The sequence below is a fragment of the Podarcis melisellensis genome, assembly GCF_964234715.1.
Source record: "Podarcis melisellensis genome assembly, chromosome: 15".
In the NCBI taxonomy this organism is placed as follows: domain Eukaryota; kingdom Metazoa; phylum Chordata; class Lepidosauria; order Squamata; family Lacertidae; genus Podarcis; species Podarcis melisellensis.
The window spans coordinates 11,695,207-11,718,177 of record NC_138532.1 but is presented as its reverse complement, the minus strand read 5'-3'; the positions used below and the strand labels follow the sequence as shown (position 1 = coordinate 11,718,177).

Below are 22,971 nucleotides of genomic sequence, written 5' to 3'. Positions count from 1 at the left end.
AAAGCTTAGCTATATTTTTCACTTGTCTGGCACCTTCCCTTCAAAACTCCAAGTGTTACCTGAATAGAAATCTTTATGGATTTCTAACAATCACTCCCAGATGACCCCAGATCTGTAACAGTACAAAGGTAAAATTTACACTTAGGTAGAATTTAGTTTTTCCACCCACTTCTGCCTCTAGCCCCACATGTCACTGACATGCATGTGGCCCTTGGAAGTCTGCCCAGGCCCTTGGGTGCCTTCCTTCTTCTTCCTTTCAACATTGGATAGAAACCAAATTAGTTGACTCTTCCTGCCATTGCTTCTGGCTCCACCTATGGTTAGCCTCCCTGCCTTACCTGCCCTGCCAGGCCCAATGGGCACCAGCCACCCCTGAGGTTCAGTGAATGCAGCCAGGGGCAAGAGGACACAGCAGATGCTCAGTATCAGACGAGCTGCTTTCAAAATGGCTTCTCCTGCAGCCTGGGTGCTGAGGTCAAAACAAAACCAGTATTGATATGCATTGGAGGGGAACATGAATCATCCGGGTGACAATTAACTGCTAGATTAGGAGCTGCGAGCAGAAGCACAAGAAAGAGCTTAAACAAGTCCCAAAGTCATGAGATCTATTAGTATGCAAACCTCTCTCTCGCTCTCTCTTTCCCTGATGCAAACAGAAGGGGAAACCCAGGGCTTTTTACCAGCCACAACTAGCCAAAACTCAGTTCCAGCACTTCCTACAGTTAAAAGGATTGGGAAGCAGGAGATGCTAGCAGGTCAGCCCTACTATTAGGCAGAGGGAGGTGGTTAATTAAGTCAGGTGGCATATGGCAGCCATTCCTCTTGAGTCTCCTAAGATAGTATACCCTGCACCCTCAAAGCTAGCCTGCTGTCATTGGATGTGGTGGAAGGGCTTCCTGTTCCCAGTATTGAAGTAAGGTCCCATCTGCACTATACATTTAAACCAATACCATACCACTTTAACACTTACGGCTTCCTCCAAAGCATCCTGAGGACCGCGGTTTATTAAGGGTGTGGTTAGAGTTGTATGGAGACCTCTGTTCCCTACACAGAGCAGCAATTTCCAAAGCAATTTAACTGTCCACCCATCTTTCTCAGGGAACTGTAGCTCAGTGAGAGTGGGGAGTGTTAAAAACTCAGATATATAAGTTAGGCACCAAATGGCTCCTTAAACCAGGGTGACAGTCACTGAAGCAGAATGCCTAGTTGCTATTTTGGGGCCAAGCAGCTCAAAAGTCATTTTTTTCAATACGGCTTTTGGGTTCCCGAAATTCGTTCTGATTGGGCAGCTAAAATATAATGGACAGAATTCTACAGGATGTGTTGCTAGCTGGGGGGGGGGGCGGTTTCAGCCGGAGGGAGGTGTTGTTCATCGTCAGTTCTGGCACCTTTTTCTCTACAAAAATAGCATTGGTTAATAGAGTGTGAAAACATGCACCTCCAGATGATGCAGACATCGGGCGCCATCCTGGTGCCTGGGCAACTTCTTCTCTTGGTCGCAAATGGCCAATAGCCAGGTGAAAAATGTGCCTGGCACCTGGCTAATTTTGAACGCTGAGAGTGGGTGAAGACTTCTTAATCCTTCCTGCCATTTCTTTGCTCCCCACCCTCCAGTGAGTTGGAATGCAATTGGCAGAAACATTTGTGCCATACAATGAATGCAGTATCCTATCGCTTTAAACAGTTTCTCTGCTACCAAGCTCAGCCTTCCAAGGCTGCTTTTCCTTAAAAAGATATAAATCACTGGGTTAAGGAGACACTGAACTCTCCATTCCCTGTCTAATTCGTAGCTAGGCAAACGCTGGCCCTGTATTCACCTCCCGGCACCATATACAAAGAAAGTGTGAGAACAGAAGCGAAGCCAAGGGAATGTGGTATATTGGGCATCAGGATGTTCTGTAAGGAGGGCTGCCAGGGAATATCTGCCAAGCAACCATTGTGATCTCTGATCACCTGCAGAGAGCGCATCTTTGTTTTGCTTTTGGAGGATGTAGAGATACACCACCAACATGCAGAGCCAGGCAGATTCAGCCAGCCACACACAGTGCTCACATGCCACAGTACTGCCACAATACCACCAATAGCATGCAGTTGGACTAGTTATGGTTGCTTTTGCAGTATCACAGCTGGAGAAAATCACCCACAAATGTCTTCTACAATATGGTGCCGGAGGGCTGATTTGCTTCTTTTTGCCATCATCATGTATTCCATAACCAATTTTTTGATGCTTTGTGGTAAAGGACCATCTTGCAGTGCTGGTTTGCCAGGAGAAATCCCCACCCCAGAATCCAGGGACACGGCACACTGGTAGTAGAACAAACCAGAGGTGTGCACTGGATTCAGAAGAATCTCAAGTCAAACTGGGCTGATTTGGAGAGATTCGGGAAGTGGGCTCCATGAGAATTGCTCCAAATTGAATCCGGGTCTTCTTGTGAGTGAAATGGAAATGCAGAGTCAAACAGAACTGCAGACGGCATGTCTGCAAAAACTCCAATCTCTCCTCCCCCCCCCAGCTTGCATATAAGGAAAACACCAGGATGGGAAGAGGGCCCTTTGTGGCTGACAGATCCTGTTTATAATAAGAAGGAATCACTTTACCTGGGCTTTTGGGAAGAGATGTTCAAAGAATGCAGGGTTGGAAACCCTCTGGCTAGCAGGCCAATCTTGGCCAAGGCCATTTCCCCCAAACCACAACAACCCACCTATCAGGTGACATCACTGATGACATCATCTGATGGGCAAGACGACTCCACCTTGAATTTAAAAGCTTGGCGGGAGAGGTGCCCCAGCTGTTGGGACATCCTCGTAGTTTCTATTTGGCTAATAATCCCTTCCTTCACTCATAGGATTCTTGACTTCTGGACCTTGTGCTTGCTATTAACCTGAATAAATATCTTGTCCTTACTTTCAAACAAGTGCTGCTGGTGTTGTGTTTTTGGATGGAAGTGTGACAGATCAGCTATGAAAGCCTTTGAGTGACTTTGGGCCAGCCATCACTCTCAGCCTAAATAAGCTCCCAGTGTTGCTGGAAGGATTCAACAGGAAGAACAATTTCCATCATCTTGAGCTCCTTGGCAAAAAGGTGAGATATAAATGTAATAAATAAGTTAAGGACATAAGAAGAGCCCTACTTCATCAAAGCAAAGGTTGATCTTTTTCAGAACCACGTTTCCACATTGGCCAATCAGCTGCGGAATCAGGGTTTAAAGGCTCTCTACTCTTATTGCCTGGTAAGGCCTTTCAAAGGCAGGCCCATTGAAATCAATGGAAGAACTCTGTCCTTCTTTTATTGTCGTGTGAGATGTTACAGCAGATGTATCCATTTACTTCTGCAAAAGGTCAGAGGATCTATAGACTCTAATGCAATTACCTCTCAATCTTCTTTTTCAGCTGTTAATGCAGTCCCTTCACACTCTGCATTAATGCAGCTTGCACTCTGAGGAGTCCCTTAGTCTCAGGCACTGGGTTTGTTTTTGTTTTTTCAAAGCTCTTCCCACCCCTATTATGGAAGTGTTGGCAGTGGCTATGAAGAAACTGCATTCAGTTTCCCCAGTAGAGCAGGCACAGAATGTCTGTGGCCAGATCTAATATATCAAAGTGGACATGATATTTAAACAATGCCATGCATTGGTTTCAGTTGTAAATTCTAGCTTTTACTTCCTGGGAAAAAAACAGTTTCCAAGTTCTACCAGCTGCATATGTAAGGTAAAAACAACAAGCTTGGGGGGAGGGATGGTGTCATGAACCTTAAATTAATTACTTAAAATATATTGACTTGGGCCCCAAGGTAACTTAAAGAAGTTCATGGAAGGAATGTATCCTGTCCTCCTTCCCTACCAGTGCCCAAAGGGCTTCTCTGAAGGGTCAGGGTCCTTCCTGAACAATGGTGGCTATTGGAAGATGGGGGAATTGCCTAAAACTGGGCCTTCCTCCATCAGCATCTCCAGAGTTAGTTCTCTGCTGAGACAATATATCTTCATTATGTGTAATAGCTGGGAGAACAACAGCCCACGAGGTTGACTGAGAGCTTTCCATGGTCCTGATTTCTGTCCATTAGCAGAACAGGATATACAGAATATCATACTGGGATACAGAAAAGATCCAGAGAAGAGTCAAAATGCTTTACTGACCATGAACAACTCAGTGAACTGGAAGATCTAATAAGAAAATGGAAGTTTATTGTTGCACCACAGTCCACGAGGATGGAAATCCAAGACTGCATCCACCAAGAACATGAAGTTCAAATGAAATCCAGCAAATAAGCCAAGCAGACACTCAAATTAACTTCTCTTCAGAGCAAACACATTGAAATTAATGGACCTGAGCAACACTGGAAATGACATAAAGAGCAAACTCTTATACTGTGACAATGGCAAAAGAAACAGATCAACTGAATGGGCTGTCTTCAACAAAATGATACACAGACTAAACCAAATGAAATAAATGGTATTAAGTTCCTTAAGTCCATTGATTTTAATGGGTCTGGTCTGAGTATGACTGATATAGGGCATTGCCAATTGGAAGACACCTCTAACCGCTACATCTTTACCCAACAGATCAGGAGCTGCAGACACTCTGGGGGCATTTGGAATTTTTAGAAAGTGTCATGGCTGCCAGTCACAAAATGGCTGCTATGGAGGTGTGACTTAACACTAAATGACTGCTAAGTCTTAGAGAGGGGAAAAAGGAGACAGGACCACAGATTGGTATAGCTATGCCGCCTCCAGAGTTGGGAGGGGGGAAGACCTACATTAGCTATCACTATGCTTGCTCACAGACAGAAGCTCTTTGCACATCTCAACTGTTCTGAATGGATGGGAGATGGGTGGCCAGTCCTGACATTCACTGACATATAGGCATATTGAAATGGAAGTGTTAAATGCAGGAGAGGCTGAGCCAGTGCAAGCAAATGAATATACAGATATCCTTCTTGCCTGATATTGCCTATTGCATTTGCTCAACTGAAGAATAAATTTGTTTGCTTTCACATTCCAGATGAACTGACAGAAGAATGACAATGAACCTAATTTAGGGCCGCAGAATCCTAGTCATTCCATATACAGTGGTACCTCGGGTTAAGAACTTAATTCGTTCTGGAGGTCCGTTCTTAACCTGAAACTGTTCTTAACCTGAGGTACCACTTTAGTTAATGGGGCCTCCCGCTGCTGCCACACGATTTCTGTTTTCATCCTGAAGCAAAGTTCTTAACCCGAGGTACTATTTCTGGGTTAGTGGAATCTGTAACCTGAAGCGTATGTAACCCAAGGTACCACTGTATCTTACAGCTGTCCCCACATGACTATATCGCTGCCCCCAAGCAATCAGGGAAGCCGAAAGAGGATACCCTGCTAAGAAAATACTGAGGCAGAATAACCCACGTGGCACACTTTTAAGCAACATATCATCACCACTGATAGCTACTGAATATAGCCAAGAAGGCAAACCAGAACATGCATTCCAACCCTAATTTCAAAGTGGCCTAGTCTGGAAAACGTTGCTGTTTCAGATTACCAAGAGGTTATGAACACTTCTGTAATCTGTATCTGAAGAAGTGTGCATGCACAAGAAAGCTTATACCAAGAACAAACTTATTTGGTCTCGGGCTACTGGACAATTTTTATATATATTTCTATTGCGCCAGACCAACACGGCTACCTACCTGAATCTGTAATCTGTGCAGTTTGCATTCAGAACTACCCAACTAACACATTCAAAACTAACACTTGATGGAGAAAAGACATGGTGGACACCAGCTATTGTACAATGAAAATAAATGAAACACCCAGTTCATATTCTTTAGAGACTGAACATGGAACGCTTAACAGAACTGACATTTTCTTCCTATTCCAGAGAAGCTACCTTTGCTAAACACAAAAATAATATCTGCACACCCAGATCCATTTACAGTCACACCTCGGGTTACAGACGCTTCAGGTTTCGCGTTTCAGGTTGTGCACTGCACTGAACCCGGAAGTAGCGGAACGGGTTACTTCCAGGTTTCGGCACTTGCGCAATGCACAGAAGCACTAAATCACACTTTGTGCATGCACAGAAGCACCAAATCGCGACTCGCGTGTGCGCAGATGGGTTGCGAACACTGCGAGTTGCAAATGTGCCTCCCACACGGATCACGTTCGCAACCCAAGCATCAACTGTAATGATCTTCCAGAATGTTGGTGTTTTGGCGTGGCATCAAATCACATACTGGTAAATTCAGGTTGCACAACTAGAGCTGATTAGGCGTCATGCGACAAACCCACTTCCTCAAAAGATCAGACTTTCTCGTGATAAGGAAAGTGAAGGGGAAAAGCAATGAAAAGTGCATCAGGCGCAGCAGCTGCCCAAAGGCGCCAGATGCTGGTGCGAATCCTGCTTCGACCCCTTACAATGGTGATGAGGGAAGAATTGTCTGGGTGGTCTTGCCTCACACAGCAGGTGGGTTCGACTAGATGTTTCTTTTGGGGAACTCTTCCACTGCTTGGATACTGGGAAGAGAATCCGATGTATTATTTCCTTTAAACCGAGGGAGTGAGGGAATAAGTGTTGGCAAACTGTGTAGGATGACTGTTTTGGAAGGCTGGCTTCTTCTTTCAGTACATTTTGTATCCTGAGCCTAGTAACTCCCTGCAGGAAGAGGGGAGGGGGGGGCAGGCTGGTCTCCTAGGCACCAGCTCCAGCTTATGGGGGGCAGAAATGAGACTGCCAGGAGCCGAGGACAAAGCTTGCGGTTGTTGGGCTTGAGTTCCTTCCTGGCCCAAGTTTAAAAGCCTGCAGTGTAAGGAAGATCAGCATTTGTGATTCACTAGGCTGCATCAAGGACCTGGCAAATGTAATAATCAGCAGCTGGACAAAGGCAGCGGAGACAGCTGAGTCTCCCCAGACCCCCGATAGCGGCACTTCTTGCCTGGCACAGCCTGAGCGAACCCCCAGAAGAGACCTTCATTATGGCCTTCTCCTTAGAAAAGCACTTGTTTTGCTTTTTGCTTTTATCCCCCATTCTCAGCGAGGGAGGCAATTGTACATTTTTGGACTCTCGGGGCCACTTAACACACCGTCTCGGACCCTCAAGTTGATATCGCCCTTCGAATGTGGTGCCAGAGGGGACTGAGGGGGCAAAAAGCCCTCTGGACAAGGAAGAATAGAGGATCAATTCTGATTTCTTTTCCTTTCTCATGTTGCCCACCTTAAATTCAGCGCTCCACATTGCCACGTCACTCTGTGATTTTCTTTTTAAGCCCTCCTGAAAATTTGCCAGTATTTTGATGCACGTTTCTCCTAATGCACTAGTTTTTGTATGCAGTTTTTTTAGTCAATTTTTTTTAGTCATTTTATAACACAAATATACAACACAAACAGGAAACCAAACAATAGAAACAGATTCTTGTCCTATCCTTATTTTTTCTAAATATTGTTAGGTGGACTTCCCAAAGTCCCTCCTATCTAATTTTCATTTTACCTCATCTTTAGCAGTTTACATATATCATAATTTCTAACCATTTTTTTATCACACTTACTTTAACCATAAAAATCTTCACATTTTATCACTTGCAAATAATACTATTTTAAAATACACTATCTTCTACTTCACGGGACACAGGTGGCGCTGTGGGTTAAAGCCTCAGCGCCTAGGACTTGCTGATTGAAAGGTCGGCGGTTCGAATCCCTGCTGCGGGGTGCGCTCCCGCTGCTCGGTCCCAGCGCCTGCCAACCTAGCAGTTCGAAAGCACCTCCGGGTGCAAGTAGATAAATAGGGACCGCTTACCAGCGGGAAGGTAAACGGCGTTTCCGTGTGCAGCTCTGGCTCGCCAGAGCAGCGATGTCACACTGGCCATGTGACCCGGAAGTGTCTCCGGACAGCGCTGGCCCCTGGCCTCTTAAGTGAGATGGGCGCACAACCCCAGAGTCTGTCAAGACTGGCCCGTACGGGCAGGGGTACCTTTACCTTTATCTTCTACTTCTAACCCTACAGCCTAAATCCACTTCCAAAGCTATTCTAAGATTTAAATATTAACATATTTTTTCAAATATTCCTTAAACTTCTTCCAATCTTCTTCCACTGTGTCTTCTCTCTGGTCTCGGAGTCTCCCGGTCAGTTCGGCAAGTTCCATATAGTCCATCATCTTCATCTACCATTCTTCTATAGTTGGTAAATCTTGTTTCTTCCAATTCTTCACTAGCAACATTCTCGCAGCTGTTGTGGCATACAGAAAAAAGTAACATCCTTTTCGTTTTTGTATGCAGTTTTGCCTAGACTTGTCATGCCCAGGGGTGCCAAGTTGAATAAAATATGGGGGGGGAGCCCTACCCCACATAATCAATTACATGATGTGGTCACACACACAATTTGAAAGGCAATGCTTGAATTCAATGGTGAGGATCCACCCTCCAGGTAGATACCTGAGGAAGAACCCCTGGGACTCTAAGAGGATGAAGGGGCAGAGCCACCCTACTTGAGTCCCTTGCATCCTTGGCAAGGAGGTGTATCAGCATATTCACAGAAGAGCAGCTGGATAAACTACCCAGATACAGTATTAACAACCTACAAATGCCTAGGTGAACTAATGAGTCTTTGGCAAACATAGAAAGCACATCAGTGTTGCGCGGCGAGTTCCTGACCCCCCCCCCAAGGTGGAAAATAATGACACATGACACAATTATTAAGATTAATAGGCTAAAAAAGGCCACAACGTTATTGGTTACAGGTGATGAGCGGTATTGGCTTAGGCATTGGTCCTAACCAACTATATCCGACTTCAGCCCATCTGCTTGAAGTCCGGGAAGGGAAGCAGGAGTCCTGCTGGTGCACATCAACTAGGAGCTCCCCCGGGGTCACCAATAGGGGGTGTGCCTTAGGCCCTAACCTCCCTAGGCTTCGGACAGGGCCACGCCCCCCGGAATCCTTTAATGGACTACCCTTCAATATTCGGGGCAGGTGATGGCGCTACCTCCCCTCTTTCCATCTATAGAACTATTCCAATGCCTAACTGCCAATACCCAGAAAGCTGTGACGATTTGTTACGAGGTAGGCAAAAACCAAGAGGCTGGTGCCAATTTGCCAAGTGGAAAAATTCCTACCAGGCCCCTCAATGGTGACCAACCAAGGTCCATAGCAAGGTCCAGGAAGGAAAACCTTAGAGGGCGGGAGGGTGGAAAACAGGTCAGCTGGCGGGCAGACAAAGAGGGACATCCTAAACACTTTGCCAACACTTTTCCATTGTGGTGTTCAGCTTAGGGAACTGCTTTCTCCAAAATAAGGCAAGCGGCAAGGCCACTTCCGCCTTAAGGAGGAGGTGGGGTTGCAGGCTTCACGGCCCTTCCACATTTGGGGGGGTGGGAAGCCAGCCCCATGCAATTGGGGGATTCCCAGCTGCGTCACCCCATAGTCACCCCCTAGCCACAGTAGGATTTACTCCCCAAAAACTAATGTTTACAAAACTGCTTACCAAAATATTTTTTATTTATTTTTTACAAAAATGCATATATTAGGGGAAAGTGTGCATAACATTCAATATGTAAGTGGAAATAACACACAAAATGCATTATAGCATGACAAATTGCTTGCAAAAAATCTGAACATTAGTCAACTGCACACAAAACTGTGTGTATTAGGAGAAACGTGTACTAAAATGCTGCAAAATCTTCAGGAGGAGTTTTTCAAAAATTCAAAAACTGCTGAAGACATGTGGAGAACTGAATTAAGAACTGGGGAAAATAATCTGTAAAGACACGTAGGCACTCTGAAAGCAAATCAGGATGAATGCTCAGACTCATACAAGTGTCCCATAAGCAAGGACTGGGCATAATTTAGCCCATGGATAGGCAGACTAAGGCCCACGGCCCAATCGCCTTCTCAATCTGGCCTGCGGACGGCCCATGAATCAGCATGTTTTTACATGAGTAGAATGTGTCCTTTTATTTAAAATGCATCTCTGGGATATTTGTGGGGCCTGCCTGGTGTTTTTACACGAGCAGAATGTGTGCTTTTATTTAAAATGCATCTCTGGGTTATTTGTGGGGCATAGGAATTTGTTCATTATTATTTTTTTCAAAATATGGTCCGCCCCCCAACCACAAGGTGGACCAGCCCCCTGCTGAAAAAGTTTGCTGACCCCTGAATTCTAGCCACTGAGTAAGCTTTGCGCAAGCAAATTAGGATGAATGCTTTAAACAGTGTTCCTCCAAAGTTGATTTTGCATTGGGAGGAAATCTCCCGTGAGTATTAGTCACGCTATTTCTCCAGTTATGAGTGCATTTTAAAGTCCCAGATATATCAACCTCTGGGTGCCTTTGTAGGCATCAGGCAAGCTTTCCAAGAAAGAGAGTTCTGTAAGGTAGGATTTGAAACCATCAAAAAGTCTCTCTCTGGTCACCACCTAAGGTGTATTAAGACTGACTTGTTTTGCTGTATTCCTTTTCTTGCCTGGACTTAATGACTGTCAATCATCATGAAACACCCTGGAAGCCATCTGGCTGAAGGCCAGAATTTGTTTTCTAGGCTGATTAAATAATTGCACCGGAAGCACAGTCCCACAGTTCTTAAAATGCATGTGCAATCAAATTGGAGTCTTGCCTTACCATTTCCCAGCCTTAACTCTTCCACCAAATGCCTTACATAAATATAATCTATGAGCTGCAAATTAGATGATGGCACATGTCTGTTTTCTAAATCTGTGTGCAACGAACTGCCACCCCAGTGGATGAATGGCTCTATTCAGCAAGGAGGCATTCCACTGCATATGTCTTTACCGCGGGTCCAAGGGTTCTTAATACTGAGTGGCAGCCATAACGCATCCAGCCGCACCTATTCATGACTTCATGGGAACGAACAAGCAAGGCTAGCACCTTGAATAGCAAATGGCCAGGCGTTACCTAGGTAACAATAAGCTCTGGAAGGCGGAACATGTCATAAACTGGTTTTGGAAAACAGCATATAGCAGAGCTTAGAAAGGGGGAATGATTGACTGATTGACAAGTCCTGAAACAGAGGTGTCCATCTGCAGTTATCAAACAAGTTTGAAGGGAATATTGAAGTGGGGACTATTGAGCGTGAGTTGAAATCTGCAATATGTTTGCGAATCAAATTAGGAAAAATAAGTTGCAATTATGAATTAATTCACACTGGGTTGAATGGCATGACTTAGCCTATTATGATTTAACATTTATATAGCACCTAAAAGTTCTAAGTGGGACACGGGTGGCGCTGTGGATTAAACCACAGAGCCTAGGACTTGCCGATCAGAAAGTTGGTGGTTCGAATCCCCGCGACGGGGTGAGCTCCCATTGCTCAGTCCCTGCTCCTACCAACCTAGCAGTTCGAAAGCACGTCAAAGTGCAAGGAGATAAATAGGTACCGCTTTGGTGGGAAGGTAAACGACGTTTCCGTGCGCTGCTCTGGTTCACCAGAAGCGGCTTAGTCATGCACATGACCCGGAAGCTGTACGCCGCTCCCTCGGCCAATAAAGCGAGATGAGCGCCGCAACCCCACAACCCCACAACTGGACCTAATGGTCAGGGGTCCCTTTACCCTTTACCTTTAAAAGTTCTAAGTACTGCACATATTTAACAGCTATGACAGTCTCTGTCTGCCAGCTTGCAATATGATAGGCAAGAGAGGGAGGGATGAAATGAGGAGAGAATGGGAATGCAAATATTAGAGAAGCTGGTCCTTCAGCACCTAATGAATGGGGTCAACTTGGTCTCCTCTGTGTCCTGATGATCTTCCTGCAAAGTAGGGGGTGCAACGTCTCAGTGCCCTGCCTGGTGGCAGAGGTCAGGTTACGCCTCCCTTTGATTCTAGAAGAAAAAGAATTCCCAACAACTAGGGAACAAGCACAGGAGACAGAGTTCAACTAGATTATTTTATTTTTATTTATTTATTTTTATTTTTTAAGAGAGGGGATTAAAATGGTATGTACTCTACGCCAGCTGGGACTGATGGGAATTGGAGTTCAACAAGATTTGTAAGGTCGAAGGTTCGTCACTCATTTCAGATTGCCCAAGGCCAAACAATGGGTAATGGTATTACTCAGGTGGTTTTTTCCCAGGGGGAACTCACGGGAACTCAGTTCCAGCACCTGTCTGGTGGGTGCCACTGCCATTCTAAGAGGACGAGGGAGGTGTTCATAGTGAGTTCTGGTACCTCTAGAAAAATAGCACTGGTAGGACTTGAACCCACATCTCCCAGTCCCATGTCAAACTTGCTAGTCCCTGCATGGATAAAAGTAATAGCAGAGCCAGCTCTCAGATGCTGTTTGGTATGCACAGGAAGATCTGCGAAGGGAAATTATTATTATTATTATTATTATTATTATTATTATTATTATTATTATTATTATTATTCTTCCCAAGCAACTCTGGGCAGCTTCCAACGAAAGATTGAAAATACATTAAAACATCAGTCATTAAAAACTTCCCTAAACAGGGCAGCTTGAGCTATTGCTTGAGCTATTGATGTATTGCATTTGGTATTAATGTATTGCATACTACATACTACAAAATTCCTGCACAAATCGCACTATGGTATAAAAACGAACACAGTACCAGCTTTCAGATTAGCATGTATATGATGACTGCATTTTAAACTGCATACATGCTAGCAAACTGCCTCGCCCATGTTGCAACACCACAGGGCATGTAAATGGACACACAACCACGTGATGGTCATGTTGCAATCAACCTGCAGATTTCTCAACTGTTCTGTACAGAAGCACCATCTGCTTAGGGATTCTGAACGATGTAACACGGCCCCCTGAGTAAGTGTGCATTTAGAGCCACTTTCAGATCAAAGCAGGCATGAAAGTCTTGCGTGCTCTAGAGAAACACTTCCTCATTCAGCTTTGTCCAGCTTCAAAGCCAGGGACACAGTGTTCCAAGTATGCTTGCAGCACAACTGAGGAAGGTCAGGAGGGGGATGCATACAGTCTTAAGCAGCGAGGGGGAAAACAGCGCAAGTGTTACATAGTTCTAAGAGGAGCACCTTCAAAGGTAAATTAAATGAGTGGGTGGAAAATGGGGACATATCCCAGGCTCTGAGCAATACATGGATTTCATCATACTCTCTCTGTTTCCCTGGATAATAATATTTATTATAAGGCCACAACTGTAGCACTCAATCTCATCTTGCCGGTATAATGAGAAACTAGGGTGGGAGCCAGGATGGCAGGGGTAGTGAATTAATTCCCCTACTCCCCACGGGCCACCTTTGACAGGTGGGCAGACCTACACACCTGACATCGTTCAAAGGGGCTTTCTGTAACTGCCAATATGCTGTAACTGGTACGACAAGGTGTTTTGAATTCTGTTTCCATGTGCACCTTGAATCCAAGGAAAACAAAGCTTTCAAGGTGATCAGTGCTGATTGCAAACCCCTGCAGCCGTCACTGCTACAGGCGACCCGAGTAGGGCTTGTTGACAGGTGATATCAGCTAGCAAAGGAACCATGAGGAGCTCATTTGAAGCTCCCAATGGGTCCTTTATAGCCACATCCTTATCTGCTCCACACCTGACATCATATATGATGTTCGATGTGGGGCAGGTGGCCGGATTTGAGGGAAATGGCCTTGTTGGGCCAAACTGGGGCTTCTGCTGGGGGGAGGGTGGTCCCCACTTATATGGCAGGCTTCCTCAACCTCGGCCCTCCAGATGTTTTTGAGACTACAATTCCCATCATCCCTGACCACTGGTCCTGATAGCTAGGGATCATGGGAGTTGTAGGCCAAAAACATCTGGAGGGCCAAGGAAGCCTGTTCTATGGTTTATAGAGGGGGGGGTGTTTTTGGCACTGAAAGCCAGAGCCCAAATAGAGTGGAGGGAAAAGAAACCTGATTTTGGCAGGCATCATCTGCATGAGGGAATTCTCCTTCATCCAACCAATGCTGGCAAAATGCTCCCAGAGCAAGGTATGCCCTCACTGCCCAGGGCACGCCTTATTGGGGAGCAGTCCAGAGGTTTGAGCAGCAGTTTCAGTGGAACCTCTGATTTAGCAGTGAGTTCAGTGGAATCCACTTCTGAGCAAGGCACCCCCTCCCCAGTTGATGGGTTGTGAGAGGGCACCTTGCTCCAAGCAAAGGAGCAATTGAGTGCTCACTTTCAGCTTCCATTTGTTGCTTTGAAGCCATGGCCATACTCATCCTTATACCTGTGGGACAGGTGGGCATGGTTTGGAGAGAACTGCCTCTCCGGCACAGTTTGGCCCATGGGTCAGAGGTTCTCCACTTCTGGCTCGTAGTCTGAAAATGGTCCAACAGACTGATTTGATGCAAGTTGGACCAGGTGACCCTTGGGGTCCCTTCCAACCGTACAAAATTCTATGGAACTTGGCTTTGTAAAAGAGGTAGGTTTGAGGATGCTCTATGCCAAAATCTGGATAGAATGGAAAGGAAAGTATTTATATTTGAATGAGTTAAGTGTGTGATAGGTGACTTCCGTAGTCTTCGCTAGGGTGGTTTTTGAGGAAATATCTTTGTTTATATTGCATATTTTAGGAAGCTGTTTGTTGTGTTAGCTCAAGAGGGGCATCTAATATGTGCCATTGCTCAAGTGTTGTGTAACATGTTTGTAGCCAGTGTTAGCTAGTGGGATTTCAAATGGATGTAGGTTGGAAAAATCAGTGAGGCTATGGTAGGAATTAAAAAAGGACCTTATCCGATGAGGAGAGAGGGATATGATAATGATCACAAATCAGGCCTAAGTTTTAAAGGGTTTACAGTCCTGGTAGGCCAAGATGTTTAGAAGTTATGTGTGAAAGGAGATGATGGGAAATAAATCACAGGAGGTGATTAAAAATCATTTGATTGGAATGAGAGAAGGGAAACTAATTTCTGATGAGCAGGTTTTGAATACACGAGAGACTTTGGGGAGGGCATGGGGAAAGGATATTTATGGGGCTTGAAATATATAGTAGCTTCATTTGTATAGATTCTATATATCTATTCAAGTGAACAGACAAATCTGGAACTTAGATCCACACCTCTACCACTAAGAGACACCCAACTCCAAGCAGGTAGTGAAACTGGGACTAATCACAGGTTATCAATATTACCTGCATAACACATCTGTTATCACCCTTAACTGTTGCAATGCCTTAACATTTTGAGTGAATATGGAAAGCCCTTAACACAACAAGTTAAACCACAAGGTTGGTGTTGTGGGGTTTTTTTGTAAAATGAATACATTACCATTTATATCACTCCAATTATATTAAGACATAGGTTCGTAACAACATTTTGTGGGGAAAGCAGATATTTGTAAAGAAGATAAGGCGGGGAAAGCCATGTTGCATGGGAAGTTTCAAGCTACATCACTGCAAACTCTGGTGCACATTCATTTGGAAGGAAGTTGCACTGTGTCCAATGAGCATTCCTACCCAGGCTGCCTAAAGCTACAAGATTAAATGCATTTACTAGGTCTGGCCCTCCAGATATTGCGGGACTCCAACTCTCTTCAGTCCCATTCAGAATGGCCAATGATCACGTATTATGGGATTTGTAGTCCAACAACATCTGGTGGGCCATAGGTTGCTCATCCCTGTTAAAGAGCGAACCCTGCTGAATATACAGTGGTACCTCAGGTTAAGTACTTAATAACGTTCCGGAGGTCCATTCTTAACCTGAAATTGTTCTTAACCTGAAGCACCACTTTAGCTAATGGGGCCTCCTGCTGCCGCTGTACCACTGAAGCATGATTTCTGTTCTCATCCTGAAGCAAAGTTCTTAACCTGAAGCACTATTTCTGGGTTAGCGGAGTCTGTAACCTGAAGCGTATGTAACCTGAGGTACCATTGTACCACAATTTGCTACTGAGTAGAATTGCAGTGGGAGTAGAATTTGTAGGTGGTGGTTGTTGTTGTTTGTTTGTTGTTTTACGTAACTGCAAAATGAGTCATTCCCCACCTCTTAAGTGACATATGCTTCTGGTATCACGGATCTGGTTGTTGTTGTTGTTGTTGTTGTTGTTTTTGCATTGTTTCAAGTCACTTTCTCTCTGTTTTTTGCACTCAAGCCATGCTAGCTGAAGAATTACAAAGTTCTATGTATAATAGGAACATTGATCCAGTAACCAAACAAGAAGGCTGGTGTTTCACCAGTCACAAAACAGACAATCAGACAATCTGTGTGAGAATTAGGTACAAAATTCAAAACCCATCAGCACCTCATACACGCAGCTAGATCTGGCTCCCATTCAAGCGATATAATGGGAGGATACAGTCCACATGAAGTATGCATTAACCAATGGTCTAGTACAAGAGCCCTTGGCACAAGCAGCAGTGAAAACAACAGGACAGCTTCCTAAATCATAATCATGGCAATAGCAACCTGAGAGGAATCTCAATAACTCTACTGGAGGTGTGCAATAGATTTTATGTAGTCATTTAGAAATGTGCAATACCTATCTACATGTAAGCTTCATATACATTCAAGTTCTGAGCACATCACTTGGAAGAAACAAGGCTTCATTCAGTTCCATACAGCTGAAATGTGTATTTCAACGACTACACAACAGGGAGGCATGCAGGCACCCCATCACTTAACAGTGTGAACAGGACATATTACATTCTGGGCATAAGCTAGCAAGAGGTCACAACTAACAATATAATACTATACATGCTGAGTCAGAAGCAGATCTATAGGAGTTCAATAACCCTTACACTCAAGTACAATTGTATAGGATTGCAGTTGAAGTCACAGTGGAATAAATGGAAACTAAGGTTCCAGTTCTGTGTACTCCTTACTTGAATGTAAACATGCATAGGCTTGCATTGTTATGACAGTAACACAGCTAAGTCCCACTCCATGGTTTTCAATGGCAACAACATCAGAACTAACTTAATGAAATGGTCAAAAGATTCCTGCATTGCAAGGGGTTGGACTAAAGGACCTTCATGGTTCCTTCCAACTCTCCAATTCTGTGATATCAGAACTAACTTATTGAAATATGCCCCGTTTGTTTAGGATCAGGGTAATGGAAATTAACATATTATCAAGGCATTTATTTACTGATTGAGAGGTTATAAAACAATTGACACATATGTCATTCCAATAACCTCAAAAGGCAAGTCAGTTATTTCCCCTGAATTGAAGATATGGGGGAGAGGAGTAAAACTGAGTGAATCACCTGCTGAGTTCATAGCAGTGCTGAATTTCGAATTGAGGACTTCCTAGTTTGTAGCTACAGTCTCTTTGTCACTATGGCAAGATCCACACCATACATTTAAAGTATGCATATTTAAAATACATGACTTCCTTCAAAGAATGCTGGAATTGTAGCTGGTTAAGGGTACTGGGAATTGTTGCTCTGTAGGGCAGAAACTACAGTTCCCAAGATTATTTGGAGGAAGTCATGCGCTTGAAATATGCATTTAAATGTATGGCATGGATCCTCCATACATCACACCAGTTCTGCTGATTTTGTTGTTGTTGTTACATAAATGGAAGTTAAATAAGGTCCACAGCATATATGGAAAAACATTTTTTTAAAAACCACAAAGACACAATTTGCTTTCTGAGCCCACACAATATATTTAGCCTAAGCTAAAATTGAGGACGGAGAGTTCAAAGCATAGGCTCTCTGTGACATTTTGTCTGAGCATTACAGTATTTTTCAGAGAAGCGCTGCTGGAACTGGGTTCTCTCTGCCACAAACATGCCACAGCAAAGTTGTTGTTGTTGTTGTTTAAAAAAATAAGTCATCCAATTCAGAGGGCACATGGTTCAAAGTGCTGCCCCAGTTTTAGAGATGCACAGTTCAGTAATCTCCTCTGTAAAGAATGCTTTGATGAAGTCTTTTCTCACGACACTGAAATGCGAGGGAAGAAATCGTTCCCCCAGTGCCAGAGACCCCGTTATGTGAGGCAACAAAAAGGTGTTCAGGGCTGTCACTTGACTGACTCTCACCTCTGTGCCTGGGCATTCAGCACCTCTGAACCAAACCCTCATCCCCTCACAAGAGCATCCGCCAAACCGCACAGCCCTTTCCCCCAAAGGCTTTCAAGAGTGCTGCTCTCCTACCTGTGTAGTTGATTATAAGAAGGCAAGCTACGTGCACAAAACCCGACACGCTGAGAACTCTGGACAAGACTTCTCTTTCTCTCTTCATTTTGGGTTTGGTTTTAGGTCCTTCTCGCACACAATTAGCATGATTTGTCCACTCTGGGCACGTCCCTTAGTACCGCTTGGAGTTGTTCTGCCACCACTGAACTCTGCCAAGTCCTCTTTCAATAGACAGAGCCTCTGTGTGTTGTTGTGGGGTGTTGGTTTTTCCCCCCCTCTCCCCCCCTTTTCTTCTCTTTTGGTCAGACCTGATGTTTTCCAGTTTCGTGAGCCTTACATCCTCGGTTTCAAGGGATTAGCTGACCATGCATTAAAAAACAACAACACATGACCAATATTCCCAAACTTGCGAAGATAATATCGCAGCAAAAGCCTGATTTGTTTTTCAGAGTTTCTTGGAACAAGGAGGTGGCTCAGAATTCCAGATCACTGTCTGCAGCCTCACTCCCACAGTTTCTAGGGAGCCTGACACATGCCACGCTGTACCCACAACTCTCTGAAATGCACGTTCTGGCAGGCGACAGAGGGGAATTCTGGGAGCCATTTGCATGCCCTGGCCTTGAAAAGGTACTCTGTGAGATTGTGCTCCTTGTGGCAGCAGTTCTATGTAGCTTCCTGGGCTTTGGCTATTAACTGGCAAATCTGCCCTAAGGAGTCGCATCAGTTGGCAGGTTGGAGGGAGGATTTCTGGAGAGGCTGTGACATTTGCAGGCAGGATAGCTTCCTAACAATGGATCCAGCAAAGGCTTGATAGACCAATAGTCTTTGCCCTGTTCAAATTAGGGAGCCACTCTTAGTTCAAAAACACTGGTTTTTCATTTATTGGTAAGACGTATGTTCCACCTTACAAATGAATGATCTTCATGGTGGCTTAGATTGTAATAAAACACCCATGCCAAAAATACAAAAACATCACATACCCCAAACCGAAACCCACACAGCCTAGCAACCCTTAACCCTGGCCAATGGGTGTGTTTATTCTGAAGATTTCTACTCCACCTTTCAGTCAAATGATTCTCAAGAGGATGGGCCATAGTACAATGATAGAGCACAAGGCTGTCAGAAAATTATACCAGAAACAGCAGTGGCAGCAGAAATCTCCCACAATCTGCATGTTCGTCCAACATATCAGGAACAGAAATCACACAAGTGAATACAAGTTGTGTTTGCTAGTGTTGCTGTTTTAGTCTGAAAAATTACATAAATAACTGTTATTTTCTGCATTAAAAAAAAACCAAAACATTTCTCTTCTACTGAAATGCACTGCAATGAATTAGGTAACTGATTACATAAGTTTCAGCCATAGAGTATAGCGAGACAAATAAGATAGGTTTTAGCAGAAACCAAACTGTAGTGGAACAGAAACAATACCGAACGTGACCATGTTAAGCTTCTACAGTTACTGAGTCAAAACTCTACTTTGAGCTTCAGCATTGGCTCTGCTGTCCTCTCTACACCCTCCTAACTAGGACAGCATTCCAGGCTTGAAGTACCAATTAGTCTGCTTTTGTCATCCCAAATCTTCTGAACAAGGCTGTGTACGCATTTCCCTTTACTCAGAATCCTGTGTGCCCCCACTGCTAGCTTGTTAAGGGGTGCACACACAGTCTTAGCCACAATCTATACCTACACAATGTTGGTCACAATGTGTCTATCCTATCATTTCTTATATGAACAGAGTATCTTATACAGTATACTGTACTGTGCCCCCTCCCTTCCAAACCACACTCGATCCAAACTGAGAAAATTACCAACGTAGCTGTGTTTTAAGCTGGTAATGTGTACAGAGCCTCAGACACAGTCACCAGGCACAGCCAATAGCAGAAATTAACTAAACACTTTTATTCCAGCTCTGTTGTCGTCGATAAAATTCATTATTTACTATCAAGTGGAACATGCCAATTGTTCCAAAAAGGCTGATTAAAGTAAGAAGTGGTGGTCCCCAAAATGCTCATTTGATCCTCTTTATTGTCTGTGTCTTCCAAATGCTAGCAATTAAAACCCTGTGCTTTGAATCTATCCACAGGGCCAGGGACTTTGGAGGCTGATGAGTGCATTTCAGTGTGTTTTGAGCTATTCCTGTGAAATATTTCTTTTCCAAGGAGCGAGTGGGGTTTTCCCCCCCTCCCATAAGTATTCCCGTTCTGTTTTTAAATTGAAACAGCTAATCTCTCCACACTCTTTTCTGCTACTGGAGTTCTTGGCCTCCACACAGTGCAAAGTCACAAACAAAAGCTTTGTTTTCAGCAAGGCAAGCCAATATATTGCTGAATGCTGCAGGCCTTTGTTCCAGCTGGCCTGTCTACCCTTTTGGTGACGTTTTGCTTATATAGTCAGATAAAACGCTCATGACACCCAGCCTGTTACCAGAGATGAGAAGGACCATCAGAAATACTGTAACTGTGATGCATCCTTTGTAGCAGAGGTGTAGTGGTAAATGTTGACGTGAAGGCATCCATTCTGACAGCCCCCAAAGGAAAGCCCAAAAATTCAGGCAGCTGTGTTGATCCATTATCACACACCCACACAAAAGAACAGTAGTAAATAGCACAATACCCAGTTTATTAGGATCAGCATGACTGCAACCTTATGAATAGTTTCCTGGGACTAGTAGGCTCCAAAGAACTTAATGTTGACTTTTACTTGTAAAACACATTAAGCCTTAACAAAAGAACTTTAGCCAGCTGAAATTAAACCTTTAGCTTTTTATTAGAAATGTAAGTGATTTATAGCAAAACTCAAATCTTTCAGAGCCTGTCTACTCTTTCAATGACATGTTGGTGATATGGTCAGATGAGTTTGGATGATTATTTTGGAGGCTTTTATAGATACTTCAAGACATCCTAATGCATGGAGAATAATAGCTAATCCCAAACCTAATAAGAGCAAATGTGCCTGCTGGCCACACCTCTCCAGAAGCATTAATGTTCACCTGCACACCTGTAGGGTATTTTTCCATTAAGCACAGCCACTGGACATCAGTATTGGGAAGCGTTGCCAGTAGCCACAGTCCTGGGCCCTTCCCTATAGGGAAGTCCCTGCACCCTTCATGTCTAACATTTTTTTGCTGAATTGTTGTGAGCTGTTTTGACAACAAAGCTTGGCTGAAAAGCAAGATATACATAAAATGGAATAAGCAAATAAATGGAGGATAGAACCATTGACCCAGCACTACCCTCCATGAATTGATTCTGTTGTTGTTGTCGTTTAGTCATTTAGTCGTGTCCGACTCTTCGTGACCCTATGGACCAGAGCACGCCAAGCACTCCTGTCTTCCACTGCCTCCCACAGTTTGGTCAAACGTATGCTGGTACCTTCGAGAAAACTGTCCAACCATCTCGTCCTCTGTTGTCCCCTTCTCCTTGTGGCCTCCATCTTTCCCAACATCAGGGTCTTTTCCAGGGAGTCTTCTCTTCTCATGAGGTGGCCAAGGTATTGGAGCCTCAGCTTCAGGATCTGTCCTTCTAGTGAGCACTCAGGGCTGATTTCCTTAAGAATGGAGAGGTTTGTTCTTCTTGCAGTCCATGGGACTCTCAAGAGTCTCCTCCAGCACCATAATTCAAAAACATCAATTATTCAGCGATCAGCCTTCGTTATGGTCCAGCTCTCACTTCCATACATCACTACTGGGAAAACCATAGCTTTAACTATACGGACCTTTGTTGGCAAGGTGATGTCTCTGCTTTTTAAGATGCTGTAATTTGAACCAGAGCCAAGACCCAGAACACTCTTTTCAAGTGTTAGGAGAGCCAATGTGGTGTAGTGTAGCAAGGGTCTAGGACTAGGGAAACCAAAGTTCAAACTCTCCCTTTTCCATAAAGTTCACTGGGGGGCTTTAGCAATGGCAGTCTCAACCTGACGAAGCCCACAAGGTTGTTGTGAGAACAGAATGGGTGGAGGGGAAGCCAGGATGCCACCTTGAGCCTGCTGGAGAAAGCCTGAGCTCTAGTAAGTGCAGCAGAGGTGAGTCTGGAACCTTCGTCACACAGCTTTTAGCAAATGCCGAAGACGCACCTCTTTGTCCTTTGGCACTTGGGATTTATTTTTCTACAACCCACCTTATTTCTGTGACTGCAATTTGCTTTAAATTCTTTTTAATATTGTGTTTTAACTGTTCTGCAAGCTGCCCTTCAACCTGGGTAAAGAGCAGGTAATCATAATAAATGTAACACATAAAGCTCTGCTCCAATAACAAAAGTGCCTCTGAGCACGTGCAAACTTCTTTTGTGTCAGGCTCCTAAAATTTATTATTATTATTTATTAAATTTGTATACCGCCCTATACCCATCAATCTGAGGGCAGTTCACAACATGTCCACCACTAGACATCAGCCCCTTCCTGGCAGAGTCCAGCAATTCAAAAGTGTCAAGGTATCTTAACATCTCTTTTATATGCATTCGACTGATAAAATTTCCAATTTGGTACCCTGTTAACCGAGGGATTCCATATTCCTTAATTTAGTATGCCAGCCCTTGAGCCGTAATAATATTCCTTCAATATTCCTTAATTTGGAATTTCCACATAAACCCTTGGGGAGTGGTGGAAATTGAAGAAAGAAGTCCTGCAGTTTACGCAAACAATGTATTGGATTTTTATTTTATTTTTCATTTCTAGGTTCCTCTTATCTCAGCCCCAACCCAGTTTTATTATTCTGTGAACTGCCCTGAGACCTGCGGGTATATAAAATGAAATAAATAAAATAAAATAAATAAAATAATAAAATAAAATAAAATAATTTAATTGATGTGTTGGTATGGTAAGCCATCCTGAAAACGGAAGAGCCCGTGCCAACTTCCCTCCACCAAGCAACCAGCAAACCCCCAAGTCACCTCACACTGAAGGACCAAGTGCCAGACAGACGCGACCATCCCTTAAGGGGCGGGGCCAATTCTAAAGAGGCGCTTCGAAATTCCAAAGTTCTAAA

At 44.1% G+C, this 22,971-nt stretch overlaps 1 protein-coding gene across 1 annotated transcript in view; it reads right to left on the bottom strand.

The window, feature by feature from the left end:
• HEPACAM (hepatic and glial cell adhesion molecule) overlaps window positions 1–18,576 on the bottom strand; it is a 36,719-nt gene extending 18,143 nt beyond the window's left edge. The window contains exon 1 of the mRNA XM_081891064.1: window positions 18,006–18,576. Within this exon, the coding sequence (XP_081747190.1) occupies window positions 18,006–18,093 (88 nt within the window). The 5' untranslated portion in view covers window positions 18,094–18,576. The remainder of the gene's footprint in view (window positions 1–18,005) is intronic.
• Between the last annotated feature and the right edge of the window lie 4,395 nt (window positions 18,577–22,971).